Genomic DNA, 19,971 nt, shown 5'->3' on the forward strand with positions numbered 1-19,971 from the left:
ATTATTCAAACTGTGTTTATGCATCATTTTGTGGAATCATTTTTGAAACCAAATACACACGTGTAAACGGATGGAGCTTTCAAAGCTTTTCGAGTACAATGGAGCAGCCTGGTTGTTGACGATTTTAAAGAGAGTATCTGTGTGTGAGAGAAAGAGAAAGGTATAAACATATCTCAGGATTGTAAACCCGCGATTTATCAACTACTTTAAATTATGTTACATTCTAAGATTATAGTTAGTGGTATTTATTAATGTTTCCGATCCTCCTAACGAAACTTTACACCATCGAGGATAACTTCTTGTGCTCTCGTCGCGTAAGCTCTCTCTTACATTACTGACCGATGTTAACATCACTCACACATACACAGACATGAGCAAGCTAGTGACACGAAGGAGGAAAAAAAATCGCGGATCGCGGGAGTGCTCGCATGTGTTAGTACTGGCGTGATTGTGTATATGTGTGTATCCTTCCCGCCTGTCGCGATAGGACGGACACACACATGCCGATGTCGCTTGCGCGGGTGTATCTGTGGACCAGACTAGGACACGTACTGGGGAGCGGTCCGTGGCCTCGAACGAAATGCCACGAGCGATTCAGTCTTGCGTTGCGATTCCAATCCGATGCTCGTCGGTGCGTTCCGTGGTCGTGTGGATAACCCCTTTTTCGTTTCGTTGTCGCCTTCACAGCGCCACTGCCGTCGCCGCCGTTATCACCACCAGTCATCCATCTGTGTCCGTTAACGGTGCCTCCAACGGCGCCATCGTTCGCTCAAGCGAACCTCAAACAAGTGGTGAAGTGTTGTTTCAAAATCGAGCAGTAAGGAAACGATATATCTAGGTGCGTTATTTCTGCGTGCTAAACCCGATGCATTTGGCAAGGTTTTGTATCGTTAACCGCAAGCAGAGTTGCATTTGCTGGAAGTTTCTTGTGGTGTAACTAATTTGTTTGTTCCCTCGCGATTCGCAAGGTTCACAGGCCACATTGTGCGTGGCCGTAGTGGTTTCTTAAACACCGACCAACGAAACCTCCCGTAGCCTTTGTAGCTAAATTCACCAACAACGTATTAACGGTTCGGGATGCTGCGTCTTTGTTGCGATGAGTAATTGGATTCGATTTAGCAACGTCCCTAGGTCCGGATGTGTTCGATCGCTTCATGAAGCATCTTCAAGATGGAAGGTGGTTTCTTCCCTAGGGATTGCGTAGTGTAGATGTGCTTGTGTGTTCTCAAAAATTTCCAAACTTCTGAAGCAACGACCCTACGATGTTCCTACCCTTTCTGTCCCCCACCCGCCCAAACAAAACCTACATTCTACTAACCTGCGTTCCCATAACCCATGACACTTTATGATGTGTCAAGGGGAAATTTGGAACAGGGTCCAATTATTATTTTTTTTCTTCTTCCTTTGGTTTCAATATTATACCTTTATTCATTGTCAAATCTCCGTTGAAAAGAGCTAACAAGAGAGGAAAGTTATCTAATTTCTTTCCACACCAAGCGTCCCACAATGAGGAATGGTTCGCAAGTGTAATTGAATTCCGGTGTCATGTGTGTCATCCGAGTCTGGATCGTCGATCCGACCACCCTGCGAAGGGCGAATGCAACGGCGCGATCTTTGTGTGAATGTGTTTGTAAGTGTGTGTTTGTGTGTGTTTGAACGTTTGTTCGTGCGATTGTTGGTGTGCGTGAAGGTGCGTTGGACGTTTAGTGGGTGTGTAACATCCAGTACAAGAGATTTCTCACCTGATGATGTGTCCACAGGACGAGACATCGTATGGGCCTGTCGGTCAGGGATTGTTGGATGTGATTGAGCAGATTTCCATGAGGAGGAAAGGTGCAAACGCGCACAATTGATTGAGAGTTTCAAGATGGATAGAAAAAACCTTCCTTCCTAGTGTCTTCATATGTGTTTGTGTCTGTGGTTGTGTTTGAATTTTGTTTTGCGTTTTTCATGTGTCCCTTAGAGAGAAATGGTGTTTTCCTTGTATAACAAACAGTTTAAAGCGATTAGATTTTTTTTTGTTTTTGACAAAACGTCTCACCATAGCATTGGATGGAAAGAAGCATGTGAAAGCGAAGAAAAGTAAAAGCTTCAGGCCGTTTAGTTTCCCCATCGGGGGGGCAGGTAGGAAGAGGAATAGGAAATGAAAAATGCCAACACGCTTGGGCGGATGGGACAGGCGGGCAAAGAAAAAACAAAAATGGATTCGGTTACACAATCACTTTTTTCCCACCCGCAATCGCTGCTGGACGAACACGACGCACCAGATGGTGTGGTGTTCGGTTGTTGCCATGCTCCAACACAGTGGGGAAAGTACCCGAAAGCATCTTCCAGAGCTTGCAGCTTCGTTCGCGAGCCTGAACACGAGCTCCACATTTAACCCGTCCCCGAAAGAAACCTAATCAGCACTGATCGAGTCAGAGTGCATCGTTAATCGGTGTTGCCCTTTTTGGTGGTACCTTCGTTATTTGGTGGTTGGCGAACAAGGGGGAAAAAAAAGTTGATTAATTACTACGACCACTTTCGGTCGCAACTAAGGTGGACAGCGACTGAAATGGGGTAGCAATTAATCGAATGAACATTAAATGACGATAACATTCCACGGACGTATCAGAAGAAATGACTAAAGAAGAATGACGTACTAGCTTGAAACAGGCGTTTTGGTTGGTGGTGGGTTTAGTTACAGAAATAAACGTTTTACATATGTAGGTTTATAATTTGTACTGTAATTTATTTGAATTAAAAAAGCAAACAAATGCTACAAAATATTTTAATTATGTAAAACACTTACAAATTACTAAATATACTTTTCTACGCTTATTATTCAATGGTATTAAACCACCAAATAAAAAACAAACGAACAACAAACTCGTTTTTATCAAACAACGTTTGCAAGCTTCCAATTACGTGCGTAAGCTTCCGCAACGGACATTCTACGCTGACGTTATTAACATTCCACTGAAGCGCGCATTTTTCCTTTGATCCCGTAGGCTAAACATTCGCATTAATCCTTGCGGAGGTTGATTTCCCGCATTTTTGCTTACTTTTTGTGGGAATGAAGGGGATTTTTTTTTACTTTTAGCCAAGTTATGGAGTTATAAGAGAGAGATCGTGCATCAACGAGCTGTCTATGATTTATTTTTTGAGCTTTTTATCGTAAAGAATTGGATTTTTTTATTAAGTGTAATTAAGTCGAAAGCTTAATGTATTGTACCTCTATCAAAAATCTTTTCTTATGCAAATAATACATTTATTGGCTGTATATCCTTTTCAAAACATGTTAATGGACGATACACGTGTCTTAGTTGGAAGACGATTTCTACAGGAACAAATATTTTAAGAATTTTAAGACGATTTCTACAATAGGAACAAACGTAATGACGATTTATGCTTGAATTTTTGCTGAAATTTGTGAAATTTCACTCTTTGATTGAATGTTTTTTTTTTGTTTTGTTCAATATAAACAAACAAAAGGCATGAAGGCAATGTGTCGTTATCGATTCTTAACTCAATGCAGTTTCAAACGGAACGCTCATGCTTGTGATGAAAATAAAATTGTGATAGAAAATAAAAAAGGAAACCATTCTGCTTTTCTCTTGATAATTTCAATTCAAATGCACGTTGTATTTGAAGCAAAAAGCATTTGATGGACGGGTAAAAAGGGGTAGCAAAAGCGCACAATAACAGAAAAATCAATATCCCTCTAGCCGGAATATCCTTCCTGGCGGGACCGAGCGTAAATGGAACAATACCGAAACGGCGGAGAAAGCGTCCAAATGTGCGCAAATCTACGGTAGAAGGTGGGTAACGGTGTAACGGAGCGTGTAACACGGAGGATGGCAGCACAACAGCAACAACAAATGCAACGGTGCATCAACGAAAACAACACCGTAACACCATGCATTCGGTACAGTGCCGTGGACGCATTTCTATTCCGCGATGGGCTTTGACAGGTTCGCTGATAAGGCCAGCTTCAGCAACGCGCGAATGTAGCGAAAATTGCCGAGAAACGCCAATATCGTTACTGGTGGGTTTTGTGTACATACACCGCGTATTTATCGGTACAAACATGGCCAACATGGCATTCAAGGTGTAAGTACCCAGTACAAAGAGTGAAGCGATGTTCGTCTTCTGGCTTGATTTCCTTCAAGTGTCATTACTACTTTACACTAATAGTATCCATGTGGTATAAACCTGGTATAAATCATGTGGTATAAACATTATAGATTGTAAATGTTTCAAAAAATGATTTATTAATTTTATAATAAAATCTATTCAACAGTTTGAAACATACATTCCTAGCCGAAATGACTTATTTTTTGTAAAGACAATGAAATTCCCACAAAAAAACAAACTCTAAAATTAGCCCGACATATGTGACCTTATCTCAAAGTGGAAAGTCGAGTCCAACATAAATAACTCCCACGGCTCAATTTATCTGGATGCAACCTAATTCTGTCACCGGTACGATACGGTTTTCGGAAAATGAATTCGACATAATCTAATCAGTGAGGGCCAAAATTTTTGGCCTCTGGCCGACACTTTTCTAATGCGCTTTTAATTGCAACGCTGCAGTCGTTACCGAGCCGGGGAAGCTACTAAGATAAGCGATCCAATTCTGTCAAATGTTGAATTGACACAATTAGGTTCTCTTTAGATGATGGCAGAGGGCGTAACGAGTGGCGATAGGAAACGCGGTGGAATTATCAGATGGCGTACGGCGAGAAGAGTGCACTATGCACTGCTAATTTGCCATTGATGAATACGGATGAAGCTGGGCGCAGTGCTAATAAGCTTTTCATACAGATTGAAATCATATCAATCATGTTTTGTTCTTGATTGGATATCGGTGGACATTTGATCCTGCAAAGGCATTTGTTAATAATAGAAAGAATGTTTTGCATGGGAGCTTTCGTAGAAAGCTAACGAATTATTGAGAAATTACATACGCCAAATGCTGTAATGATTTTGTAAGACACTTCAGATCTACTTCAGATTCAGACAATAACCAGTAGATCCAATGTGCAACTTTGTAGTTTATCTTCATCTCCCAGTTTTTTGAAGATATGTGCTCCAATCAACATTTTGAGTGAACCACAGACTACTAACTAATATACACTACACTTACTGTTTCCTTTTTTCGTTGATCGCTTAAAGGCGTCTCGTAAAGTATTAGGACTGTTTGGTACGAGTGGAATTCCTGTCTCAACACAGCCATCTGCATTTCAGGCACCTGAGGCTGTGTAGGTCGTCTAGCAGTGCTGACTGATTAAAAATGTATGTCTCACTGCGGTCAGTGACAAATGGAGCTTTCTTCATACAGGACTCTGCTTTTGGTGCAGCTTCGCTCCACGTGATTTTTTTCAGGTTGTGTTTTTAGAATTACAATTTTGGACAATTTAGATATGTAAGAGCAAAAGGACAAGTATTTTAATTTCCAAAAAATAATTATGGTTTATAATAAAGTTGGCTCTTTGTCCAACCATCATACGCATACAAAGCTCACTTGCAGCAGCAAAAACAAAAATAAAAAAAAAACGTTTCCTTACAAATCGTTTGCCACAAAAAGACTAGCCTTCATCGTCTATATTCCATAGATCCATTCGAAACAATGGATTATTCATCCAGCGTTGTGCCGTATGTCCAATGCAGTCCCAAAGAGCCTCAAACAGCCAAAGAGTTGCAACCAAAGGCGACCGATAAATCGTGCGATAAATGTGAAAGCAAACTCCACAAAGCCTGGATGTCTAGTAATGGTAGCGCAAGAACAGCCCGAAAGAGGAAACATTTCGTATAACCAAAAATCCAGTAACAGAAAGGGCACCATGAAGGTGCACACTCCCACAAATAGACCGCAGCAAAAACAAAAACACACACACAAGCGAAAAAAAACAAAACAAAACAAAACAAAAAGAATTGATAAAAAAGGGCCAAACGGAAGTGCCACCAATTGTGGTCCGGAAGAACCACTATCGACGGTGTGCTTCAAGTTTTTGGATGGGTCTGTAACTTCATGGAAGAGTGCTTTCATCACGGCTTCTTAGCGTGGTATGGGTGTATCTACGTCACGTATGTGTGTGTGTGTGTGTGCGTCGGTATGTTTATGCGAGGTGGGGGTGGGCGCACATGTGAGGGGGTGGGTGTTTGCGAAGAGGAAACAGTGTCCAGCTTTACGTGTTTTGGTGCGCCTTTGGCGTTGGCAGTGGCGATGCCAAAACGGGCCCGTGGCAGAATCATAAAATCAATATAATAATCATAAAAGAAACGAGGTTATACATCACGGTGGAATCGGGTTGACCATCGCCGTTCGTTTTGTGGTGCGGGTCGGATGGGTTGTTTTTTTTGTTAAAGCTATTCGTCCTTTTTTTTTGTTTTCGTTGGTTGCGTTTCTGTGATGCATTCGTAACGAACAGTTAGCGAAGGTTGAGACATGGTACCAAATGGAGCGAGCTGTCAGCGCGTAAGCGAATCTGTGTGTAGCAGATGATTAGTGTTGAAGAATCTGACACACAGTTTTAACAGAAATGCATTGTAAAATATTTTAATTTGTATCCTAATTTTGTGACCAAGGAAAAATTATTTTCCTGTGGATAGTCAAATACATCACAAAACAATGTGTAATGCGGTGGGTTTAGCTTATCAACCGTAACAACATCCAAAAAAAACATAACGAAAAAAACCCCATTAAAAGATAGATAAATCACGAGCGCTCGCTGCATTCAAAAGGACCTATTAGCCCACAATTAGCCTACCCGAGGGTGAGCAAAAACAGGACATTCAATGGCACCCGACACCGAAACGGACTGAATCCGATTACAGCAAACAGAGAAGCGAGCGCTTTGTTCGATACCTCGAGCTCGCGGGCTCAGCGGTAACGAACGCACGCTCTCCACGCCCAGGGACGGTAGTCAGGTCGCCATGGCAGGGTTCTCCGGCAGTAGCAGCCGCCAGAGCCAGCCCAGGAGCATCATTAATGAAATCAAACCTAAATTGCACGTTAATTAGCTGTCCGATGGGACGCCGACGCCGTTGTTGTCTGTCACCGTCGTCAGGCATCGAGATAGGTATCGTGTGCTGCGACCGGGTTTTCCCCCCCTCCCCGCTCCGTTTCCCGACCTGCTCGTTGTGCTCGGGCCGATTGTTGGGCAAGGACGAAAAACCGGGTAGTTTATGCCCATCCCTCAACAAATCATCGTGAGCGACCAGGCGTCCCCTTCGGTAGTGCGGTTTCTATTTTGTTCTTCTACTGTTCACCCACCCCGTGCACACATACATTTCATCGTGGCTCTAAATTCGTACACCAATACACACGCAGTAACATCTTTTCCTCCTCGGGCAGGTTACTACGATCGCCCAATGGGCATGTTTCGATGTGATTTTCACCGTGTGTTTCTATGCTTGGGAAAAACATTACACACAAGGGAAACATAATAAAACCTTTGCAATGCATTCGCTTTTCTATGTTTCTGTGTGGTTAGTTACTTTTGTTAATTTTGGTTTGATTTTCCTAGGTATCCCGTTTTGATGTGATGTGGTGCGAATGAAGAAAGGATGTAAAAGCGATTTACTCTAATACTACTAACACGCTACTTTAATCTTTTCCTTTACAGATCAGCACGAAACGATACGAGCAAGCGAGCGACAGAGAGAGAGAGAAAGAGAGCGAAGCGACTAAAGAGCGAAAAGCTCTCGTAACCGATTTGCAACGAAAAAAAAAGAAACGCAACCAACATAACAGAGCGAAAGAGCATAAAAATCAAGCACATAAAACGAGTGTGTGAGAGAAAGAGTGGAAGAAAGAGAGAGAGAGAGAGAGAGAGAGTAATTGTATGTGCAATAAATACACCTACGCCACCGCACGAATTTCTACTACCGTCCGCAACCCGTATCTGGTCGGTTCGCGAATAGTGCTTGTGTGCGTTAGTCGTGTTTAACATCGGGCCTTGAATATCCTGCCCGTCTCGAACCGATCGACCCCGAACAGGAAGGGGTTGAAGCTGCTTGGCCGGATGAGGGTGTAGTGTGCGGGTGCGGCAAAACAGCAGGCGCCGTCCTTTGCAACCGTCGGAGATGATGTTTGCTGGCTAGAGGAACAACGGAAAAATCAGTGCCATCGTTTCATGCTACAGGAAAAGCTCAGTGTGTATGTGAGTAGTGTGTGTATGTGTGTGGGAAGCGAATGGTGGAGCGCCGTTCGTGTAATGTGCATTTAGATCAAGTGGCTCCGATGTGTGGGTGTGTTTGTCTGTGTGTTTAAAGAAGCGATTGATATTTCGAAATCAGCGGTGCACGACCGTACGAGTCACTGTGGAAGAGATGAATTAAGTTGAACCGAAACCAAGAAAGAGAGAGAGATAGAGAGGGGATTCTTTTTAATTTTGTGGCCTTCCTCCTGTGGGTGAGGTTTGTAAGCACACGTGCCAGTGCGGGGGATGTTGCCAGTGTTGGCATTCGGGTCCGATCTTGCCCCAAATAGTCAGTGCAGTGCATATATAAGAAGTGTTTAACCGAAAGCGAGAAAAAGATAGAGAGAGAGAGAGAGAGAAAAAAAGAAGAAAAAACAAAACACAATAGAACAGAACATTACAACGGCAGCAGCTGCCATCATCCTTCCCTCGAGCAACGGGGCCACGACCACCGAGACCAATACGGCTTGTCCTTGAGGGGGATGTTGTGGATCGTAGGTATACTACTTCCACTGGCAGCAGCAGCAGCAGCGGGTGTACTAGCGGATGCCGAAGCAGCAGCACCCTCCTCACCATCGTCCTTGAGCACCTCCGAGACATCATCGCCGTCGTCGTCTTCGCTGCTGGCCACCACAGCGCAAGCGGACGCTGTCGCAACCGGAATCGCCGGTGGTGCCTGGTGCACCATCACCCAGCAGCCCACGTACCTGCACGCCCGGCCCGCACCACCGTCCGACCCCGCCCGAACCCGTGTATGCCGGTGCGACCATGAGGAGCGATAGTTCGGAACTGCTGCTCGAGCAACAGGCCGAAGAGCTACGGAAGAAGAAGCTGCTCGAGCTAGCGGCGGCCAAGAAGGCGAAGAATGGTCCACCGCCGAAGCGATCGCTGCGCGAAAATGCCTCCTTCTACACGACGTCCGGGCTTGCCTTTCTGTCGGTGACGGCCGGCGCCTCGCTACTGTTTCTCGTGCCGCTGTACGTCGATCCCGCCATCTCGACGCTCGTCGGCGACTTCGTCGAGCGGCCGACGATGTGCGTGACGACGCGGCGCGAGGACATGACCGGGCTGTTCAACTGCTCGTGGAGCTCGTGCCGCGAGGGCTGCACCTCGGACGTGTTCAAGTGCACGCACATCTACGTGACGTTCATAGACGATCTGAACTTTACCTTCCCGTTCAACGCGACACCGGCGGAGCTGTTCAATCTGACCGACATCGAACGGTCGGAGGAAGCGATACTGCTGGTCAACATCAAGGGCTGCGGGTATCCGCCCACCGTCAAGTGCAAGAACTTCACCGACCTGTACGGGTTCGAGGGGGCCGTCTTTCCCTGCTACTACTCCAAACAGAACAAGACGGTCGTAATGACTGCGTACAACCGCGAGGACCAGGTCAACACGATCATCCACTTCTTCGTGGTACCGTTCATCGTAACCGTCGTCTCGTCGGTGTTTCTCTGCATTATGCACTGTGATTGTAGGTGTAAGAAGGAGCGCCGGCGGCACCGTCACCGGCATCGTCGGCCTAGGATAGAGAATCTCAGGTAAGCCACCCACGGTACACGGTGATTTGTCAACATTTTGTTTGTTGCCGGCTGGAATGAAATTTAATTAAGCGGCCACTCAAGCAGTCCACCTTCCGCTTCCCTACATTGAAAAGCGCGCTGTGCGTCACGCCAGTTCAGGAGCGCTAGAGAAGGCGCTTTAATGCAATTTGGGTTTGCCTGTGTGGCGAAAATTATTATTATTATTCATTGTAAACTTTCGACGCACAGGGACATAGCGTTAAAAATTACTCTACAGGCGGTCAGACGTAGAACAAAAGACAACCTCGTCTTTTTTTAACATTTTAAGCTTGTTTTGGGCGTATAAAAGGAGATCGCTTAAACTGAGGTTAAGACCAATCACGCATGCTGTCCATTACCGAAAACAATTATGCAGAAGTATTTATAGTTTACCAGTTTAAATGTTAGTTTAGCTGGAAATGAGATTTTTGAGTCATTTAGGGTTTTTTTCAAGTTAAACTAGAATATGTTGAGGTGTACGAGGGATACTTCTCACTTACTGAATTTTGTTCAAAATACCATGCTTTATCGACTGACACTTTCATCATGTGCGAGTTGAAAAAGATCTTTCTAAAGTTGCAGTTTATATCCAAATGTAGTAAATTCTCACAGATCTTCGCGATCTTATCCTCAGGATCCCTGAACCCTTTTCTTCGCTAAAAGCTTAACCTTTCTGGAAAATACATCGAAGCCCTGAATTCCATTTTATAAAAATTCTTTACTGGCTAGATCGTCTGGTGTCATTCTTATGACGTGATCTTCCCACCGAGACATATCGAATCTAAATTCAAGAGAGTGAACTCATGACAAAACTCATTGACCTTATCCTTTATTGTCTCGGGAGTGCTTTCAGAGGGTTTTATCACCTTTGGACATCGTCTCAGAGGTTTATTTGGGTACTGAGTATCCCAGCATTAACCGTCGCGATAGGTATTCGTAGTGGAGAATAACCATTCTCAAAACCAGTATATCTCAACATCAACGTTGTTGTCGGTGCTTTTTTTTTGACCCAGATTTAAACCCAATTCACGATTTAAAAAAACCCTCTTTATTAGCTGCTTATAAGGGATTGGTCTTCTTCGTCAGCCTCATCCCATTGTTAAGCAAGTACTTTTTTTGTGTGTGTCGAATTTAAGGATCTTTTACCAACCAGCTATCTGATTTAATTGCCTCATTAACTTACCATTTCATTTGGTGATGGATGTTGTTCCGCCTGTCGCAATATTGCACATTTTCGGCCATAAAAAAAACCTGCAGTCTCCCGCGATCTTTCTCTCTCTCTTTCACCGTCGTCATCTACGGTGAAAAACGTCACGTAGTGCAAATTAAACAGGAAATAGTGTGGCTTCCTGCCGGTCTGTCACGCCCGGAACACGTACCGTGGGTTATGGGTCTGTGTTTTCGGCATTATGTCTTTGGCTTCGTTTCTTTTTGTTTTTTGCATTTATTTGACAACGTTAATCGTGTACCACCGCGGGAGGGTTCAGGGACAGTTACGAATGTATATACATATTTTTTTTTAATTCGATGCGGTACTGTTGGTTTGCAATTTATCGCAGTTCATTACGCTTGGAATGGTGGAACGTTTCATGCACTGTGGAAACAATGAACGAATTTTATTGCTCCCAAAGGATCGTTGTAAATGGGAAGTGTTGCGGCTGTGAAGCAGCTCATTTGTTTAATCTTTAATGTGAAACCCTGCTGGAACGCTTGGCAGAACGCTTTTCAATTGTAATAAGACTGTGTAGTGTATGGAGATGGAACAGGCCCGTTCTGGTGGGAATGAACTGTGCCTAACGATTGTTGTATGTGGATGTTCGTAATAGAACTAAGCTAACATTTTATATTCCACTGTATGGGACGTGAATTTTCCGATTTTTCAATCATATGACGTTGCGTGAACCGTGTGTAGCTAGTGCCGTAATCGACACATTTGCACCTGACGTTATATGCTAATACCAATCCTTAGCCCGTCAAACGATGGGTCTTTTGCTTTCCACTTTAACCTTTGAAGCGTTCAAGTAAGTTGCAGAGTTGACTGGTTCCAATTACGAGATTGAAATCGGTACCTTTATTAACTTGCCGTAGCGTTCGAATTAGGGACCGAAAAAAACGGAACAAAATCCAACTGCCTGCGTGAGCCCCACACACACACACAACCGGCAGTGGCGTGGAAAAGTTCAATCCTTTGCCGGGACAATAAGGTACGGGGCCACGGTTAGGTGCCTAACGAACGCCTTCCCATACTGCTGCATGTATGGGTTTGCTAGCGATTTTGGTATAATTTTTGATTCACTCCGAACCGAAGCGGTCCGTTGTGTGGAATTAATTATTTTAAACAAGTTTCCCAAACGCTTTTGGAAAGAAGTTAAGTGTGCGCCCCGGATCGGTTCGTCCTTGACCGGGGAAAGTGCAGCAAAGTGTGCTACACGAACGGCGTACTGCGGTAACCACATCCTGGTAGCCAACCTTCACAACTTCACGGCTGGTGTAAGTAAGTGCTGATGCTCACTACACTCTACGATACGTGATTAAACGTCGATTTTGCATCGATTACTTCGAGAGAAGCACATCAACCTTCTCCTTATCACTGATTGCGTTCGGGTTCGTTCCGTTTAGGTCGAGAGCTTTCACCTGATGGTGCTGCACTTGACCTTAGTGCACACACTTGAGCCTCTTGCCATTTCCCAGCGCGCCTGATGGGCGATTTTTTTCCCTCCAGTTTGACAAACGCTCAATTGACAGCACCGCATACGGCATGGAATGGAAAAATCGAACGCCAAACTCCATGCCACGGAGTTCCAAATGTTCGATAGAAAAGGATAATGCAAAGGTGGCGGTTAGAGTGGGAAACGTGTTTGTTCGTCTTTTCGCTTCCGTGTGTTTTTTTGTTGTTGTTTGGTGCTTTCGCCGGGTCAGGATTTTTGTGGCTGTGGTCCTCTGTGCTGTCGATGCTGTCGTGGAAATTTAGACCCAACTGCCCGGCCCGGCCAGAGGGGCTGTCGAAAAGTGGATGACAATCGCGTGACACTTCCCTATAAACCGACACCAAATGAACAGCCGGCCCATGCAATGCTGGCTGGTGGATTATTTGTTATTTCATTATGGTTAATAGGGCGGTGGCGGTGAGCACCACTCGGTCAGTGTGGTTTGGCACGGGCAGGAAGGCTGTGTTTCCACTCTTTTGCGCGGGGATGGTGACATTGCCGTGCTGTGCGTTTGCTTTCAAACCACAGGCCTTGTTCCGTGCCCAACAGTGGCCTTCACGTTCATTTCCGCTTCTGCTGCACACACTATACCGTTCGTTGTTGTTTTTCTTTATTTTGTTTAACTACCTGCTGTTCACCACCGGCCCCCATTATTGATGTTACCAGACCAGGTAGCCCAAAAATTTAGTGTTGCTTAGCTGTGGCCACAATACCCTCACCGTGCACCATTCTTCCCAGTGCTGTGCATAATGAGGGACTCGTTGAAGTGGTGCTTCCACGAACTGAGATCATAATCCCCTCGTTCCCAAATGCCGTACGACAAGAGCTTGAAGTGTTTTTGTGTGTGTTGTTTGTTCTTGTTGCGAAGGCTTCTTGTATGACCTTCATACAATGGGATGGAGTTGTTCATTTTGTCACCTACCTGCAACCTGCAACACTTCAGCATTTCCCCCCGGTAATTATGGCACTGTGAAAACACGTGGGTATGAATAATGGAGCACTCACTACTCACTTGACCGGGTCATTGTAGTGAGGTACCAGACACACACACACACAGCCGCATGGGAATGTATTCCCGGAACCAGGATCTATGGGATCGGCCGTTGTGATAGGCCTCGTGCTGAAACATAATATTAATATTGGTGAAAACGTGAGAGAAAGTAAATTATCGTAAGCACCCTCCCAGCCGTGGTAAAGTTTGATTCAAAAACGTTGCCCAAAGAGTGATCTACGGCACATCGTTAAGGATAAACAAGGTTTAATGATGTCGCTTTTTATTCTCGCACACTCGCAAGTAGCCGGTGGAGTCAACAGATATAATAAATACAAAAGAAACAAGTTCCGAAATACTTAGATCACAACGAAGATCTTCTTTGAGAGAAGATGAGGTCTTCTAAACAAAATTAAAAATTGTTTTTTTTCTTAAAAGGTCAAAGAAAAGGTAATTAAAGCTGCGATTTAGAAGTAATTGTTAGCATACTTAACTTCTGTTGCACTTTAAGATCGTGCTTGTTGTTGATTTTCAGAAAGTTTCAGATTAGTATTTGCACTATCAGCAATGAAACCCAGAAAAATAAGCAAAAGCTCCAGTATTCTGCTTGACAAACTGTTGATAGTCAATAGAAGTTTTTTTTCTATAGAAATCATTTTCCTGGAAATTTGAATTCTTTCCAAACGAAATGCTCCAAAACGTACTAATGTCCTTTTATCGCAACTGAAAACCAACATCACCCTTCCCGGCCAGTGTGCCATACCATTTTTCCGCCACACGTACAGCATTGTAAGCAGCGGAGCAACACTTTCGGTGTAGTAACTGTCACTAAGAAAAAGTTATCCAAGGCACGTAACAACGACACAATCGCGCGGAAGGAGCATGGACCGCCTGAGAAATGGTCAAGATACATCAATTTATTGAGCAGCACTTTTTAAAAAAACATTTCCTCCGGTTTACTTTTATCGCTGGAGCGAAGCGATAGCCGAATTGTTAAACATTTGGTGTAAAACGATAAAATATTAGCCATCGTCAGATAGATGGACGAGTGCTGACTTCGGCTGACCCTTCCCAGAAGAGACGGGGCTAGGGGGGTGAAGGGGAGAGTTTTTGACACGGAGGGTTGTATGTACTCTGTCACTGTGAGGTAAGCATTTTTTTGCATCTTTCTTTATGCATTCTTTCGCTGGTAAAATCCTTTCCCATTCATTGGAATACTTTAACGTGGTGAAGACTTCATTAGAAATTCTCTAGCAGTACGCCAAAATTGCTATTGCACTCCTTGTAAACAAAGTGTAATATGTGTGTGTGTGTGTGTGTGTGTGAGGGAGAGAGAGAGAGAGAGAGAGTGAGAGAGAGAGGAAAAAAAGGAAGACAAATAGAACGGAAGGAGCGATCACGATGCTTATGCTGATGTTCATGTTCACGTACTGGTTAGGAGTGCCTAGAAAGATGCTGCTACCGCCACTCATGGTGTAGATGATGGTGATGATGATGATGATGAGAATGGTTCAATAACGGGCTCGTTCTTAAAAGCCTGCAAATAAGTTCCCTCGCCCTGTGCGGAGCGAAGCAAAGTGGCCTCTCCAAAAAAAAAAGAAAAGGAAAGGGAATGAAAGCATTATGGATGAGGTGAAAGATGAAGAAAAATAGGATGCAAATAAAGTGTACGGCAATGGCGGAAAAGCGGACAGATAACACGAGAAGGAAAGTGATACGCAGCTACCGGGATGGAGGCAAACAAGAAGTACTGCTAGGAGGACTACTGATAGTCCTAATACCTCCGTCGCCTTCTATCCGTCATACCCCTCCACCATTCACCGGTTTGAATGTGAAGGAAGACATTGATAAGGTCCTTTTTGGCGAAATTAATCTCTCGGCGAGCGTACACGCGGGAATGTGAGGCGTTAACGATGTTTAACGGTAAGGGTGATAAATTCGAGCATTTCTGTTGATGTCGGTAACATTCGTCCCATCATCTTCTGGTGGCTGCATCAACAAATAGCGAGTGTCCCAAACATAAAACGTGCGGTGCGCCTTAAACGAGGCCAAACGAACAAGGATCGTGTAATTTTGACATTTTCTGCATTTTCTAATCATTTCTGAAAAGTATATTCGTAAGCGAAAGCATCATTAGGAAATACAGTTTTTGTTGTAAAATTATCGATTTTATGTTAAAAACAACATTTTTGTAGTTATATGGATTTAACAAACAAAAATGAAATAATTTCTAACTGTTGTAAAAAATCAAAGAGAAACATTGGATGAAATTTATCGAAGCGTAGCAACATTGAAACAAAAAAGATGAACAAAAACATAATATTGAATACTATAACAATCAATAAACAAAACGATTCATAAACAAAATAAACCGAATGAGTCAAAGAGAGAGAAAGAGAAATAAAGCAACCAATCACCTAAGTAAATGGGGATGCTTTCATCGCCCAAAAGAAGGAAAACACAGTGGCAAAGTATCTATTTCGTATTTTCTACCTTTCATTTTTTGTTTAGAAATGCAAAAGAAAAACAATAATAAAACCACCCCAATGATTCATCCACGGAAGTACAGCATGAAACGCGTGTTCCACTTCTAGCAAAAATTTATGTAGCAAAGGTGAAATGTATTTCGCATCATTTTCATGGGCCAAATTTGCATTCCAAATGCAAAGCGACCCGTGATGTTTTTTTTTGTTGTTTTGGTGCGGATGTGCTCAGTCTTAACAGTCCGTCTCGAGCCGCGCATAAAGTAGAACCGCAAAAAGAGTAACCAAAGAATCCGCGACGAATTTCTTTATTAAAAACATATTTTCATTGGCACGCCCGAAAAACTTGCGAACAACTTCATTCGAAAAGGGAAACTAGGCAGCCAAAGGGGGGAAAGGGTGAGCGAAGGTACACGCTTTATAGTGTACTGCACGACATCTTTGGATTACGGAGCACCGGAACACGTGGTGAACTTGAAGCGTTCTTGCTAACCAAAACAAAGCCACAAAATATAACTAAAAGCGATACGAAACACAAAAAAAACAATAATAAACCAAAAAAAAAAAACAGAGTCACAACCCAGTCCGGAAAGCAAACGGAGTGGAACTCATAAAACACGTGCCTGTACGATTTAATGGCACATCGCATGCGAAGAGGCTATTTGGGCAGATTCACCGCGTCACTGCGATGTCGCGTGGCGTCGATCGGTCAGGATATCATCATTGGTGCAAATTGGAAGGTAACGAGTTCTTCAACTCGTACATTTCTCAACTACTCGCATGCATGTCATACATTTTTTTTCGGGAATCCGTTCTGCATTCCGTATGCATATTAAAGAGAAGGTTGTCATTTGCTGAAAATGGTTCAAAATCGGAGAATTTACTGAGGGTAGATCTTTCAATTTCTTCAACTGGTAGAGGACAAAGTGTGTGTTTGTTAGCAATGTAGCAACTGTGTTACGGGTCATGTTAATATTAACACTTTCTCCTCCTCTTTCAAACTTCGCAGTGATTCATCAATATCGACACGAGTGGACATGCTGACACCGGCGATCGAAGTGTACAAGCCACCACTCTGACACAAGGATGACACCCTCGAGAGTAACCTCGGCAACCCGTCGACCAGTAGCGACCTATGACGAGGTATCCTTCCGTGTCCGTCACCATGCTACGACGTTCCACACCGTTCCCTCCGATCGCGCCAACGGCCCACCCGTCTGGCCGTTCTCACCATACTCGCCGGAACCGTCGTCACGCTCCCATCGTCCGCGCCGGTATCAACGCTCACGCCTTGGTCGCTGCTGTCCCTGTTTCTGCTGGCCGGTAGCTTTGCTTCCGGTTCCTGCCGGTTCGATCCTCATCGTAGTCTCTCATTCGTATACGATCTCACCGTCAATGGCAGTCGGCAGCCTGTTTGGAACGGTGCTGCATCACCGTATGGATCATAGCGTTGGCTTCCAACGTCTTTGCCGTTGCACCGTTTCCATGAATGAACTGGTACAGGTAGGTATGGTCAGGTTTTTGGGTGTGATTCCGATTTAGTCCAGGTAGTACCACACAGGAGGAGCAGATTTGCTTGTGCATTCGACCAACGTTTGTTTTATCCGAGCTAGGGAAAGATCTAAGCCATCGCTGGACGATGCTAGGGGAAGTGGCCTGCACACAAAGCTGTACATAGTGGTTAACACATTCGAATCGCCAGTTCCCGACCCGTTTGGTCCGTTTGCGTTGTATCGTTCCGTGTCCTGTCGTCCGTTCCAGCCAAACAATCGAATGATGGTTGAAAGCGTAGTAACGATAATAAATTTCAACAACTCACAGCAGCTTGAACATTTTCAACCCCCGTCCGGTAGTACTCGATTGGCGTAAGGAGCATTCCTTGGTATGTTTTTCTTCCCGAACTCTTTTTTTTTGCTGAAATAATTCTGTTAAGAAAGCGTGACCTTTTTTTTGCTGCCTTTCCCTTTATGGGTTGACCGATCACGAATAGCCTTTGTATATCGGCAAGCAAACCCTAGAAATGCTTTCCAACATGTAGGGATCGTTCTCGATGCGAAGCGCTAGAAATAGCAGGAACCGTAAGGGTGTGCGTAAAGAGCAAAAATGGAAAGGTTTCGTTTGCAAGAACCGATGGATAGTTTGTTTGTTTGACCCACTTCACCGTGAAGCGAAGCTTTTGTAGTTATTTTTTGTTGTGTTTCATGTTTTTTTTTGTTTTGGTCGAAAACCATCTTCGTTCACTTCCCATTCACGTCCGGATTCCGGATAATTTTCCAAGCCAACCCGTTCACGAAACGGTAGCCAACGTGCGCCATATTGGACGGTGCCACTTTAGATAGGCTGATAAGTATCCGCAAACGGCGCAAATCGTGCAGCCCGTATGGCAAACATCAACAGCGTTACAAAGTGAACAAATAGGGCTGGCTAGTGCCGGACGGATGGGAAAAAAGGAAGCAAAAAAAAACCAGAAAACAAAACAAAAAGCCCCATTCGGTCAGTTTTTGGCAGGACGTGAGAAATTGGACGTACACAAAGAGAGAAAAAAAAACGCACGGACACACCAACACTTATGCATGTGCTTTCGGCTGAAAGAAGGTTTTGCAAATAGTTCTAGATATCTTTTTTTGTTTTGTATCTTTTTGAAACACCTCCGGGCCGTGAAGAACACACACACCTAACACTCCGTTCGAAATGCCTTTAAAACCTGTATCGTTTGGCAAGCCGTCGTACGATCAGCAAACGACCACAACGTGAGCTAAAAGCAGCCATTTTCAGCTCGTTCCATAAAACAAAAACGCATCACGCGCATTGGGCAACATGAAGTGACCAAAGAGGAAAGCAAAACAAAACCAACAGCAAAAATTCAGCAGTGTAATTCGATGTAGCTAAAATGGCCGTCATAAATGGCTAAACGGTACGGTATTATGGTAAGAACGGTTCAACAAAACCGGGATGGCTATAGGACGTGTGTAACATGTGGCAGAAGCATGAACAAAGAGGTTTAAAAACCAACAAAACAAAACGCGACGAAGGATTAGCGAAACAATCTCTTTAGGGTGTCAAATTATTGCGAACAAAAATTCATACCAAATCTAATATAAATTCAATCCCAAGAAATTGTAGAAGCGTACGTAAAGCGTGGTAAATGATTAAACTAAACGAAACAGAAAACCCCCGGTTACACAACAGAAACGATAAGCAAATATGAAAGGAGTAACGAAGCGTTGTGGATACCCCGCCCGTTTTGCCATTGTTTGGAAAAGCAAAGCGAAATGGAAGAGAAGACAAAAGGAAAACATCAAAAAAACAAGTTATATAAACACGTAAAGGCGTCATTTAGGTTTTAGGACAGCAGGCGTAGCGTTTAAGTAAGTAAGCAAAATTAGCTAAGAAGTAGTTATAATAGAAAGCAAAACAAAACAAAGAAAAAACGGATAATATAAGTAGGATGTATGGGTGTGAATGTTTGCTAAAACATGAAAGCATCGTTAAAAGGTAAATAGGAAACAGGATGAACTTTTGAAGGAAAACTATGAAATGTTGCTTTCGCATAAAATGCATTTTCCGTTCTGTTTCTCAAAACATGTTTAAGTGAAAACATTTTTAGGAAGGTAAAAAAAAGATTACGCATACAATTTTTAGATGATTTTAACATTTGCAAAATATTTTTTTTTTTATGTTTTAGTTGCTTTTTGTTCGCATTCGCAAGGAATTGCTTACAGTGTCCTCCAGCCGTTAGTAGTATACGGTATATTTTTATTTTTAATGAATTAATGTTAAACACTAAACCAGACTGGCCATAAAGTCCAGTTATTGTTGAGTTGAAGTAGATGTGATTATTCTAATCATTGCTCAAACTTCTACATTCATGCAACTTAAGTCGCATCATCATTTTGGACCATTATAATTTTCTCCAAATTAAAGCAATTTATTCAAAAAACTGTACCACAAACGAACAACAAATCAATTTGATTTTTATTGTTTAAGCCTCAATGCAACATTTGGTAAACAAAACACAAAAAAACAACAAAAGGCTTG

The 19,971-nt window shown here is 43.5% G+C and overlaps 1 protein-coding gene across 2 annotated transcripts; it reads left to right on the plus strand.

The window, feature by feature from the left end:
• The first annotated feature begins 602 nt into the window (after positions 1 to 602).
• Positions 603 to 19,222, plus strand: LOC125762730 (protein tipE). Of its 2 annotated transcripts, none has more exons than XM_049425203.1 (3): positions 603 to 838; positions 7,611 to 9,730; positions 16,943 to 19,222. In XM_049425203.1, the coding sequence occupies exons 2-3, from the start codon at positions 8,955 to 8,957 to the stop codon at positions 17,010 to 17,012; spliced, it is 846 nt and encodes a 281-aa protein (XP_049281160.1). In that variant the 5' UTR covers positions 603 to 838; positions 7,611 to 8,954; the 3' UTR covers positions 17,013 to 19,222. The 2 variants fall into 2 exon arrangements, with proteins under 2 accessions (XP_049281160.1, XP_049281161.1); XM_049425204.1 differs by having other exon boundaries at positions 603 to 791.
• Positions 19,223 to 19,971: the final 749 nt, after the last annotated feature.

Source organism: Anopheles funestus, chromosome 2RL (genome assembly GCF_943734845.2).
Source record: "Anopheles funestus chromosome 2RL, idAnoFuneDA-416_04, whole genome shotgun sequence".
Taxonomy (NCBI): Eukaryota; Metazoa; Arthropoda; class Insecta; order Diptera; family Culicidae; genus Anopheles; species Anopheles funestus.